Source organism: Entelurus aequoreus, linkage group LG04 (assembly GCF_033978785.1).
Source record: "Entelurus aequoreus isolate RoL-2023_Sb linkage group LG04, RoL_Eaeq_v1.1, whole genome shotgun sequence".
Taxonomy (NCBI): Eukaryota; Metazoa; Chordata; class Actinopteri; order Syngnathiformes; family Syngnathidae; genus Entelurus; species Entelurus aequoreus.
The window spans coordinates 38039404-38052996 of NC_084734.1; the positions used below are offsets into that span (position 1 = coordinate 38039404).

Sequence of the window (13593 nt, forward strand, 5' to 3'; positions counted from 1 at the left end):
AGGCAAATTGGGAACAGGTGGGTGCCATGATTGGGTATAAAAGTAGATTCCATGAAATGCTCAGTCATTCACAAACAAGGATGGGGCGAGGGTCACCACTTTGTCAACAAATGTGTGAGCAAATTGTTGAACAGTTTAAGAAAAACCTTTCTCAACCAGCTATTGCAAGGAATTTAGGGATTTCACCATCTACGGTCCGTAATATCATCAAAGGGTTCAGAGAATCTGGAGAAATCACTGCACGTAAGCAGCTAAGCCCGTGAACTTCGATCCCTCAGGCTGTACTGCATCAACAAGCAAAATCAGTGTGTATACGATATCACCACATGGGCTCAGGAACACTTCAGAAACCCACTGTCAGTAACTACAGTTGGTCGCTACATCTGTAAGTGCAAGTTAAAACTCTCCTATGCAAGGCGAAAACCGTTTATCAACAACACCCAGAAACAACGTCGGCTTTGCTGGGCCTGAGCTCTTCTAAGATGGACTGATACAAAGTGGAAAAGTGTTCTGTGGTCTGACGAGTCCACATTTCAAATTGTTTTTGTAAACTGTGGACGTCGTGTCCTCCGAACCAAAGAGGAAAAGAACCATCCGGATTTTTATAGGCGCAAAGTTGAAAAGCCAGCATCTGTGATGTTATGGGGGTGTATTAGTGCCCAAGACATGGGTAACTTACACATCTGTGAAGACACCATTAATGCTGAAAGGTACATACAGGTTTTGGAGCAACATATGTTGCCATCCAAGCAACGTTACCATGGACGCCCCTGCTTATTTCAGCAAGACAATGCCAAGCCACGTGTTACATCAACGTTGCTTCATAGTAAAAGAGTGCGGGTACTAGACTGGCCTGCCTGTAGTCCAGACCTGTCTCCCATTGAAAATGTGTGGCGCATTATGAAGCCTAAAATACCACAATGGAAACCCCCGGACTGTTGAACAACTTAAGCTGTACATCAAGCAAGAATGGGAAAGAATTCCACCTGAGAAGCTTAAAAAATGTGTCTCCTCAGTTCCCAAACGTTTACTGAGTGTTGTTAAAAGGAAAGGCCATGTAACACAGTGGTGAACATGCCCTTTCCCAACTACTTTGGCACGTGTTGCAACCATGAAATTCTAAGTCAATTATTATTTGCAAAAAAAAAATAAAGTTTATGAGTTTGAACATCAAATATCTTGTCTTTGTAGTGCATTCAATTGAATATGGGTTTAAAAGGATTTGCAAATCATTGTATTCCGTTTATATTTACATCTAACACAATTTCCCAACTCATATGGAAACGGGGTTTGTAGAACATGCTATACGTTTACCAAACAATCTGTCACGCCTAATAGCTAAATCCGATGAAATCTTATACATCTAGTCTAGTCTCTTACGTGAATGAGCTAAATAATATTATTTGATATTTTACGGTAATGTGTTAGTAATTTCAAGCCGCTCCTGAGTATAAGTCGCACTCCCAGGTAATGTCCGAAAAATACGGTACATACTTTTATCAATAACATGTACCGGTATATGTTTGTTTCTTGCATCACCCTCATCTGTTTGTTGACTGTCATGAAGTAGCTGTGGTTGATATCAATTACTTTTTCTAAAAAGAGTTCAACATTTCCACCAAGGGATGTAAATAAGGATCTCAATTAGCATTTACTGTATGTTCATTCTGTAAACAATCCCCTTCCCTCATTCACCCCTCCTCCCTTCTTGCCAAGCAAGGACTACATGGATTGTATACAACCATCATTTAATGTAAACCCCTACACACAGGACATATATTTTTTTGTTGTTTTGTAATACAGAAATATATTACCCATGATGACAAAGTAACATGTCTAGCGTGGTGCATTGCTTGAAATAAGGCTGACTCTGCAGTTTCTCTTGCAGTTTCCCAGTCTCATTGTAGAATATGACTCTCACAAATAGTGTACATTAAGTCTTTTTCATGTCCACTTTGTTTAGTCACACTTGTTTGTCCTCATTGTCCATTTGTGACGTTGAATCAGTTTGATTCCAACAACCGGCTTGAAAAATCCCAGGTAATGTCCCTGTGAGCAAAGCAGTAAATCCTCTGCTCTTTAGTACCGTAGTTAGCTAGCATATAGCCACTGAGGTACAGGTGGTCGATTGTGAATGTATTGTGACAACATTTAACACAGTTAGGAGGTAAAACTAGCTTGGATGGCATGCTTGTCCCCATGCGACGTGTATCCAGTGTTTTCCCTTTGTTGTCCATGTCTGATGCGATCTCACCTGGGTTTAGGTGAGTGGCGAAGCATTCACTTCACCTTCTTGATGAGATGTTTCACACCAGTCATGTGTTCTTTACTCACAACAGGAATTAATGTATTTTCTGCTGCTCCATGAAGAAGACAGGACTTTTCCTGCAAACATGTCAACAATTTTTTAAGACACCTAAATGGACCTCCATTATTGAAAAACCATGCTGTGTACAAGCACCGCCCCGCTCCTCCCCTCTATAGGCGTGGACTGTTATGACGTCGTACCAACCTTATTTGCGCATTCTTTTGCCCTTGATAGTCTGGATCATTTTGGGGCTTAGAATCAGCATTCCGTTTTTGAATCGGCCCACCTGGCCCGTGGGAGCCGATGAGGAACCTGATGTGGTCTTCTTCTTGTCCCTGCTGGAGACGGACATACATGAATGTATGATTTAGCCAATGAGATACTCTTAGTGTGACAAGTACTACTGCACTATTGTATATATTTACATATTTGACGACCAAGTAAAGACATGACTGAAAATGTTGTAATATGTAAGCCAAGCAAGTAATTGGTGATGTTACCTTGAAGAGAAACACCATGCACAAAAACTGGAGCTTTACTTTAGTGTTTATAAACAATTACGCATACTCTTTTGAAAAGCCTGTGAAAAAGTGATGGAATGTGCATGCCAGCCCAAAAATTGCTGATGTCATTTTGTACAATTAAGTAAAAAATGGTCTTGGAGTAGCTACAAAGTATGCAAGTCAGTCAATCTTTTTTGCACTTTTCAAAAATAGTATTAGAGGTTTAAAAAGTGCTAATAAAGTTTGCAATAAACATTCTTTAAAATATCTCGAAGGAGGGAAACTAATTACACACCTTTGACTCTTCTTCTTTTTCTTTAGGTCCTGCATAGCAAAAAAAAGATAACATGAATTTAATTGTCATTCATGAATTTAAATGTTATTTTTTGAACGCTTAAGGGTCTTACCGGCTGGACCTCTTCTCTCGCCTTTATCTTCTTGTCTTTGATTTTCTGCTGCAGCACCTTGTAGTTGACGTAATCCCTCTTAGGAGGCTGAGCGGAATGTGAGAAACAACCACAGTGAGTCAGTCTTTTTTAGCAAATTCAGTGGTACCTCAATGTACGAGTGCCCCAATTTAATACTATTTTGAAAGACGAGCTCCTTTTAGGCCTTTTGTTATGCTTTAAGTTACGAAAATACATTTGAGTTTGGAGTTGTATTTTCCAACCCTACCCTCAAGCCACCAAAACGGGAACAAGCAAGTGCAAAGGAGAACAGCTAAAAGAAGCGGACGACCAAATAAAAAACAACAACATTAAAAACATGTGCTACCTTGTAGCCAACCCGGCAGGAGCCAGCCTCTGAACCATGCAACCAAAGATGCCAAACTTCTGAACGGCGGACATTTATTCATTAAAATATAGAGAAACTGCTGATGCCTGACTTTACTCTGCATGATCAAGCATTACCCTTGGTACCCAGAAATACATATTGGTTTCTGTCAACTCTGCCCTCTGCTCCGTCACTCAAAGACATCCGTGTACAGCATAAACAATAATAACAATTCCTATTACCTGTAGAAGTCCGCTCCCCAAGGTAAATGCTGCACAATAATATTACATTATTTCATAAAACTACTGTAGTTGTTTGCAGTCCAATCTATTATATTGTTTTTAAACATTTGTTATCTAAAAGTTTGTTTTTCTTTTTGAAAGGCATGCTACATGTTAAAATGGTGCTGCTTTGGGGGGGCAAGCACCAATTAAATTGATTTCAATTAATTTCAATGGGCGGCGCTGATTTAAGATACTAGTGTTTTGACTTAATACTTGTGTCGTGACCCAACTGAGCTGGTAATTTGAGGTACCACACAGCATACGCAATTTATCTATAATATCTGATGTCTTCTTACACGAGCTCCCAACATGATGGCGCGATCCCGCTCAAAGACACGCTGCTGTTCCTTTTTGAAGCCTGTTATTCCAAAACGATGCACCTCAAGGCGAGCCTAACACACATAACACACTCATAATTAACAACAGAATACACTGTCAAATAATGAAAAAGCTTGACACAACCAGAGAACATCCTGATAAATTACCTTCTCCAAATCGAGATCATCATATGGAGGGGTTTGCATCATCTCTGATGTCTGCGGCAGGTAAACGCAAAGCCAAAAGTGACAAAGATGGCAAGAAACAAAAAGACAGTTAATGTCACCGGTACGGTAGCCATTGGGAATTGTTTCCAATTATGTGGCAGGTGAGGGTAAAGAAAGAAGAAAAACAAACTTACAGGTGTTTCATCAGCGGCTGGGATCTCTTTGGTCCTTCTCGATTTCTTAGCAGGATCCTGAAAGGTCACAACTTCGACATGTCTTACAGGCTTGATGGTAGCTTCACATTGAAAAGTGTTGTCCAACTCTGTCAGATGCTCCTCTCCACAATTGTCTCCACTGACACTGCAGACATTTGCATCACTTCTCAGAACCTCCTCTTCCTCACACCCGTTTTGCTTTTTCTTCCTCTTTTTTGATTTGGTTCCACTACCTGAAGACAAGAACACAGCAACACAACACTTCTTATTCCACTCTCATAATTGTCATTATTTACTTGTAATGTATTATGTTTAAGTAGACACTGTCAGATAGTGGTCTTAAATTAACGCTGTATTTGTATTAATTGAGTCAGTTCTTTAATAGTCTTTATCAGCTTATCATTTTTACTATCCTTTTAATAACTCTGTGATTAGCTAGTATGTATTAGCTTTTATTTACCACATACCAAATTATTTAATGTTATTTACTTTTAACTAAATATTTATGCATTTTTATATTGTATCTTATTTTAATATACAAATCTTATTCGATCTGGGTGGCAGTGGTCGTGTCCCCTCATCATGCAGCCCCTGGTGCACTTGGCTCCCTAAGATAGTGTTCTATCACCTGGTTCTTCCGTGCTCGGCCACATATGATTTTAGACAACTTTTATTATGTGTGCATGTATGTGGTAAAGAGGAATAGGGGGTCGGGGCTTAACTGTTTTCACTTGTGATTATTCAATTAGGGCGGAAGGTACTGTTTTTTGTTTTTGTTTTTAATTGTAAAGCACTTAGTGCTACATTTTATATGTATTAAAAGTGCTGTACAAATACAGTTTGATCGATTGAAGGATTTCATTCGACTAGGCCGTATCAGCAACCCGCGGCTCTTTAGCGCCGCCCTAGTGGCTCCCTGGAGCATTTTTAAAAAAGGATTGAAAATGGAAAAAGATGGGGGAAAAATAATGTTTTGTTTTAGTATGTTTTTTGTTTGAGGACAAACATGACACAAACATTCCCAATTGTTAGAAAGCTCACTGTTTAATATGTTTGTGTGTATGCTTCAGTATTTGGTGAACATCGTTTTGTCCTACAAATTTTGCAGTTCTTGAATTCGTAGTAGTGTGGACTGTGACTCAAAAGTTTGCTTACATGTAAAATCTTCCACTCCTTCTTTGTCTCATTTTGTCCACCACAAGTTTCATGCTGTGTGTGAATGCACAAAGGTGAGCTTTATTGATGTTATTGACTTGTTGGAGTGCTAATCAGGCATGACTGTGTCACGCCAAATTTCTTCCCCCTACAAAAACGTCTCCAACCCCCCCCCCCCCCCCCATTTACTTCCGTGGCCATGTTTCTTCTTACGTCATTGACAGCAATCGATAGCACTTTGGCTTTGACTGCCCGTCGCTGGAAGGATACTTCGACTTTGACAGCTGCTGGAATCTGAAGAAATCGAGTCTTGTTTTTTTTTGTACAGGCTCGAAACAGGAAAGTCGCGTGCAGGTTAAGGACCCCCGGCAACTTTGTGATTTTATTGGACGCAGCCCCGGAAGTAAATGGGGGGGGGAATGTTTTTGTAGGGGGAAGAAATTTGGCGTGACAACTGCAAGCTCATCCATTTTAAAATGCTATTTAGGCTAGCTGTGTGTACATATTGCATCATTATGCCTCATTTGTAGGTATATTTGAGCTAATTTAATTTCCTTTACTTTTATCCTCTTTGTATATAATTTAGTTTTGCATGTTTCATGACACATTACCTGTATGTAATATTGGCTGCATTACAGATAGTTGTTTGTGTGCCATGTTGTTCCAGACCACAGCAAAACATTACCTAGCTTGCAAAGATTGTAATAATTCTATTAAAAGAAGACAGTCTGCCGTTTCCTATAACTTGGACACACACCTTTTGCCATTAAAAGCCAGTAATTTCCAGGAGTTATCCCACCTTCTGAGTAGCCTCTGATTTACTAATGGTTTCTAATGTTGTAAAAATGTGTAGAATAAATAATACATTTCAACATTTCTGTCAACAAACATATGTTTCAGCCTGCGACACATAGTCATTTTGATAGTAGGCTATTATAGCTAAAATAGACACTTACGTCATGTGTTGCCTTCATTATAACACTTAGAGTACCTTGAAGGTAGAAAAGCGCTATACAAGTATAACCCATTTATCATTTATACAAGACTTTTAAAGTCATTTTGATAGTAGGCTAATATAACTAATATAGACACTTACGTCATGAGTTGCCTTCATTATAACACTTATATACGGCTTTTAAAGTAATTTGGATAGTAGGCTATTATAACTAATGTAGACACTTATATCATCTGTTGCCTTCATTATAACACTTATAGATTACTTTTAAAGTAATTGTGATAGTAGGCTATTATAACTAATATAGACACTTACGTCATGTTTTGCCTTCATTATAACACTTATATAAGACTTTTAAAGTAATTTTGATAGTAGGCTAATATAAATAATATAGACACTTACATCATGTGTTGCCTTCATTATAACACTTATATATTACTTTTAAAGTAATTTTGATAGTAGGCAATTATAACTAATATAGACACTTACGTCATGTTTTGCCTTCATTATAACACTTATATAAGACTTTTAAAGTAATTTTGATAGTAGGCTAATATAAATAATATGGACACTTACGTCATGTGTTGCCTTCATTATAACACTTATATATGACTTTTAAAGTCATTTTGATAGTTGGCTATTATAGCTAATATAGACACTTACGTCATGTTTTGCCTTCATTATAACACTTATATAAGACTTTTAAAGTAATTTTGATAGTAGGCTAATATAAATAATATAGACACTTATGTCATGTGTTGCCTTCATTATAACACTTATATATGACTTTTAAAGTCATTTTGATAGTTGGCTTTTATAGTTAATATAGACACTTAGGTCATGTGTTGCCTTCATTATAACGCTTATATACGTCTTTTAAAGTCATTTTGATAGTAGGCTATTATAACTAATATAGCCACTTACGTCATGTGTTGCCTTCATTATAACACTTATATAAGACTTTTATAGTCATTTTGATAGTAGGCTATTATAGCTAAAATAGACACATCATGTGTTGCCTTCATTACAACACTTATATAAGACTTATAAAGTCATTTTGATAGTAGGCTATTATAACTAATATAGACACTTACGTCATGTGTTGCCTTCATTATAACACTTATATATGGCTTTTAAAGCCATTTTGATAGTAGGCTATAATAACTAATGTAGACACTTACGTCATCTGTTGCCTTCATTATAACACTTATATATGACTTTTAAAGTCATTTTGATAGTAGGCTATTATAGCTAAAATAGACACGTCATGTGTTGCCTTCATTACAACACTTATATAAGACTTATAAAGTCATTTTGATAGTAGGCTATTATAACTAATGTAGACACGTCATCTGTTGCCTTCATTATAACACTTATATATGACTTTTAAAGTCATTTTGATAGTAGACTATTATAACTAATGTAGACACTACATCATCTGTTGCCTTCATTATAACACTTATATGTGACTTTTAAAGTAATTTTAATAGTAGGCTATTATAGCTAATATATATACTTACGTCAGGTGTTGCCTTCATTATAACACTTTTATAAGACTTTTAAAGTAATTTTGATAGTAGGCTATCATTGCTAATATAGACACTTACGTCATGTGTTGCCTTCATTAGAAGACTTATTTACGGCTTTTCATTTTTTGCGACTCCAGACAGATTAGTTTTTTGTATTTTTGGTCCAATATGGCTCTTTCAACGTTTTGGGTTGACGACCCCCTAAACTAGATTATGCGAGTCAGCTCACTCATAAATACGTTCAAACTACTTTATTAAGTGACAATCGTTTCATTGCCTAAATATAAGAGTTTCGCAACAGTTATGTTAAATCGTCACAGTTACACAAATGATAAAGAGAAGGAATAACCGATTCTGATAACTATTAACCAACAAGCTAGCTACCTAGCTAACCGGTTACACTTACCGAAGTCGTACAATGTGTCCAAAGCCTGTTCCAGAAATACACAGTCATCATCCTCGTCTTTGTTCGCTTTGGGTTTCATTTTGAGTTCAAATTTACAGAAAATTTAAGGAAAAAAGTGGTCGTCTTTGATAAAGAAATAAACGTAGCACGTGTCCTAAGGGGTCCGTGGCGGGTGACGTCACGTAGTGATTGTAAATTGTCCCATTCTGTTTACCGTAGCTCGTGTGTGGAAAATGCCGGAAGTGGAGGCTAACGCCCCTGGAAAACTTCGCCACCTCTGGAGCTGATATCGCTATATTGTTCTCTCAAAACACCGTGTCGTAAAAACGTCACTTGTCTCGCTGGATGCATCGTGTGAGCTTGCGGGAGAAATTATGGCATCCAAAGTGGCGTATTCGGTATGTATTTTTGGATTCGGGTAGAACCTAAGCTAACACACTTAGTGTCAGTGTGACATTTGACATTTGATCGGAATTCCGCTTGAGTATTCATTTTAGTCGCGTAGGTGAAGAGAATCACAGCGATGTGACGTGTACTTTTGATAACACTATTGTGTTATTTTCATTTTGTACTGTTGATTTAAACTTGTTCTACAAGTTAGCAAAACTTATCTGTGGTTCCAAAGTAATGCAAACAAGGTACCTCCTAGTTTGCATTATTTTTTGTTTTTAATGTCTACCACTACATTGTTCAAATAATGTCCCCCAGCGGCTATTTACTTATTTTAATCAATTGCAGAGAGTACCAGGCGTCTATGACATGGCACCATTATTAGAAGGGAGGCGCTAGACCAGTGTTTTTTCAACCTTTTAAGATAGATATATAGATAGTACTTTATGTATTCCTTCAGGAGAGTTCCCTCAGGAAAATTAAAATTCCAGCAGCAGTGTACAGAGTTGAGATCCATCCATCCATCCATTTTCTACCGCTTGTCCCGTTTGGGGTCGCGGGTGGTGCTGGAGCCTATCTCAGCTACTTCGGGCAGAAGGCAGGATACACCCTGGACAAGTCGCGACCTCATCGCAGGGCCACAGAGTTGAGATATAATTTAAAAAGTAAATAATAAATAATGGGGGTATATGTTATTGTTTTGCAGTCTAGCACTGAACAGGCTCCTTTGGCTACTGATAACGGTATGCAGAGGGTGACTGGCATCATCCATGATGCTCACTAGTTTTTTCCACAGTCCTCTTCTCTGCCACCGTCACCAGTGAGTCCAGTTTTATTCCTATCAGTTTCTCCAGTCTGGAGCTGTGACCCCCCTTACGGTCTGTACCTCGACTCCATCGATCGATCACAATAGGTTGTGACTTGAACCCGACCTCGCAAAGTCAATGACCAGCTCCTTGGTCTTTGACGGAATGGAGCTGCAAGAGGTTCCTGTGGCAAAGTCCCTCACCAGGCTCCGAAACTCCTCCTCTCTGCCGTCCCTATGCACCCGACGATGGCTGTGTCATCCGCGAACTTCTGGGTGTGACACAGCTCCGAGTTGTAGCAGAAGAGAAGAGGGGCCAGCACCGTTCCCCTGCGGTGCTCCAGTGCTGCTGATCACAGTGTCAGGCGTGATGTCCTTCAGTCTGACGTACTGTGGCCTATCGGTGAGGTAATTTGAAATCCAGGCAACCAGGCGGTGGTCCACTCGCATTCTGTCCAGCTTATCCTGGAGAAGGCGGGGCTGCATAGTATTAAAGGCACTCGAGAAGTCCAGGAACAGGATCCTCACAGTACCATTTCCCTTATCCAGGTGTGAGTGGGCTCGGTGCAGCAGGTAAAGGATAGCATCCTCCCCACCAACGCCTGCCCGGTACGCAAACTGCAGGCTGTCATGGGCATGTTGCACCTGTGGTCTGAGGAGACTGAGAAAGAGCCGCTCCATTGTCTTCATTAGATGAAAGGTGAGCGCCACTGGTCTGTAGTCGTTCAGCTCACTGGGGCAGTTCTCTTTGGAACTGGAACGATGCACGACGTCTTCCAGTGGGGATGCACGACGCCTTCCGGAGGGTAGGCACTTTCCCCAGCCTGCAGGCTGAGTTTGAAGATCCGCTGGAGTGGTTCACCCAGTTCTGCAGCACAGGTCTTCAGGAGTCGGGGGCACACCTTGTCTGGGTCTGCTGCTTTCCTAGGGTGTAGCTTCCTCAGTTGACCTCTGACCTGGTCCACAGAGATGACTAATGTCTGCGTAGAGGTGGTGGAGGAGGAGGAAGGGGGTGCTGCCATGGCTGGGGGGAGGTGTGTTGAGGGGAGAAGAAGAAAAGGTAAAGTGAAATAACTTAGTTGTTAACTGTAGGTCAATAGTGCTTGTCTTTCTCTCAGACAGACAGGGCTTTGCTGTCCGTAACACACGCACGCACACACACCGCAAAATGAGCTAACTTTACGCTAAAAGCTAATTAGCCTTCACCTCAAGGACTGCGAGCGAGCTGAGCTGCGCTTATGTTTCTAGAACATCAACGGCTCATAGTGATATTACTAGTAGTTGACTGGGAGGTGTTTAATATAATTTGGGGAGAGTCCGCTGCCTGATTGCTTACCTGCTAAACACCTTTCTGCTCACCCCACCGCAGGAGCACTGACTCCATGCACTCTGAATACGCAGTGCTGATTGGCTGTTACATGCGCTCTGAATACGCACTGCTGATTGACTGTTACCGCTCGGTGTGTAACCAATCAGATGGTTCTGTGGGTGGGACAATGCTGGGTGCTGCAGAGACGTACTGACAGAGGCAGAGGCAGAACTAAGCGGAGCAGCTTGTTAAGACTTTAGTTTAGGCGGTGGCTCTATGTTGTTAAGGCAGCCGCCTTAAAAACAAAGCGCTGCGGAAATCTGCAGTCTGTGGTGTTGTAGCAGTCCCTGAGGGCATCTTCCATTTCAGGGGACCACCTCCCTTCACAGAGTAAGTGTTAACAGGCTGTCTTTGGACCAGGGGGGTGAATTTTGGCTGCAAATAAACAAGATTGTGGTCAGACTTCCCTAGTGGGGGGAGGGGGTGTGAACTTGTATGCATCCCTGACATTAGCATACAGCAGGTAAATTGTCCTGTTGTTTCTCGTGGGGCAATCCACAGCCTGGTAAAAGGCAGCAAAATTTGTGTCCAAAGTAGCATGATTGAAGCCCCCAGAAATGATGAAAAAAGCCTCAGGATGTTTTGTCTGTAGCCTTGATTTCACATGCATTGGCTGCATCTGCCCTCGGGGGAATGTAAACACAGAGGGATTGATTGATTGATTGATTGAGACTTTTATTAGTAGGTTGCACAGTGAAGTACATATTCCGTACAATTGACCACTAAATGGTAACACCCGAATAAGTTTTTCAATTTGTTTAAGTCGGGGTCCACTTAAATTGATTCATGATACAGATATATACTATCATATATACTATCATCATAATACAGTCATCACACAAGATAATCACATTGAATTATTTACATTATTTACAATCAGGGGTGTGGAGGGGGGGGCATATGGACATCAAGTAGTGGACATAGAGAGAGTGAGAGAGAGAGAGAGAGAGAGATCAGAAGGCATAAGAAAAAGAAAAAGTATCTGCATTTGATTGTTTACATTTGATTATTAGCAATCCGGGGAGGTGTTAGTTTAGGGTTGTAGCTGCCTGGAGGTGAACTTTTATTGCGGTTTTGAAGGAGGATAGAGATGCCCTTTCTTTTATACCTGTTGGGAGCGCATTCACATTGATGTGGCATAGAAAGAGAATGAGTTAAGACCTTTGTTAGTTCGGAATCTGGGTTTAACGTGGTTAGTGGAGTACCCCCTGGTGTTGTGGTTATGGCGGTCATTTACGTTAAGAAGTAGTTTGACATGTACTTCGGTATCAGGGAGGGTGTAGCGGATTTTATAGACTAGGCTCAGTGCAAGTTGTTTAACTCTGTCCTCCACCTTGAGCCAGCCCACTTTAGAGAAGTGGGTAGGAGTGAGGTGGGATCTGGGGTGGAGGTCTAGAAGTAACCTGACTAGCTTGTTCTGAGATGTTTGGAGTTTAGATTTGAGGGTTTTGGAGGTGCTAGGGTACCAGGAGGTGCATGCATAATCGAAAAAGGGTTGAACAAGAGTTCCCGCCAGAATCCTCAAGGTGCTTTTGTTGACCAGAGAGGAAATTCTGTAGAGAAATCTTGTTCGTTGGTTAACCTTTTTGATTACCTTGGTTGCCATTTTGTCACAGGAAAGGTTAGCCTCTAGAATGGAACCTAGGTAGGTGACCTCATCTTTCCTGGTGATGACACTGTCACCTACTTTTATGGTGAAGTCATTGACTCTCTTAAGTTTGATGTGGGACCCAAACAGGATGGATTCTGTTTTACCCAAGTGGATGGATAGGGAGATCACGTGACTCAACTCCCTCGGCAGATAGTATGGCCGGAGGCTAACAGCTAGCAGATCCACATCCGACAACACAAGACTTTCTTCACTGAGATGTGTCCCGGGTTACACCAGCGGTAGTTAACATATATGATGATCCCCCCACCTTTGCTTTCCCCACATGCTTTAATGTCTCTGTCAGGTCTCTCTGCGGTGAATCCCTGCATGTCCACGTTAGCATACGGTACGAAGTGGTTTAGCCACGTCTCCGTGAAGATAAACAGGCTGCTCTCTTGATAATTTTGAGCCAAGGTGCGTTTTTCTCATTGAAAAAATCCAGAGGCCCACCACCAGAAGAAATCATAATAAAATTAAACTTGGTAAACAATAAAAAGTTGTTGTCGCAATTGTTTGATATGAATTTAAACCATAACCAACCATGCACCACTATAGCTCTTGTCTCAAAGTAGGTCTAGTGTCACGAACTGTCACATCACGACGTGACTTATTTTGAGTTTTTTGGTTGTGCTCCCGTGCATAGTGTTTTAGTTCTTGTCTTACGCTCCTATTTTGGTGGCTTTTCCTGTTTTTTGGTATTTTCCTGTTGTAGTTCCATGTCTTCCTTTGAGCGCTATTCCCCGCACCTGCTTTGTTTTATCAAT

General features: G+C 40.5%; 1 protein-coding gene across 1 annotated transcript; it reads right to left on the reverse strand.

The window, feature by feature from the left end:
* Window positions 1–1731: 1731 nt before the first annotated feature.
* Window positions 1732–8751, reverse strand: LOC133647829 (uncharacterized protein C1orf131 homolog). The gene is made up of 8 exons (XM_062043540.1): window positions 8615–8751; window positions 4549–4802; window positions 4355–4405; window positions 4166–4261; window positions 3219–3305; window positions 3107–3135; window positions 2513–2646; window positions 1732–2385 (listed from the first exon to the last, which is right to left on the reverse strand). Exons 1-7 carry the CDS (start codon window positions 8691–8693, stop codon window positions 2514–2516), a joined length of 729 nt encoding a protein of 242 aa, XP_061899524.1. The 5' UTR covers window positions 8694–8751; the 3' UTR covers window positions 1732–2385; window position 2513.
* Between the last annotated feature and the right edge of the window lie 4842 nt (window positions 8752–13593).

Coding starts and splice junctions, on each gene's coding strand:
- LOC133647829 (XM_062043540.1), bottom strand. CDS start 8,693: ATGAAACCCAAAGCGAACAAAGACGAGGATGATGACTGTGTATTTCTG. Junction 4,803..8,614: donor GGACACATTGTACGACTTCG/GTAAGTGTAACC, acceptor TCTTGTCTTCAG/GTAGTGGAACCAAATCAAAA. Junction 3,306..4,165: donor CCATCATGTTGGGAGCTCGT/GTAAGAAGACAT, acceptor CATTCCGCTCAG/CCTCCTAAGAGGGATTACGT.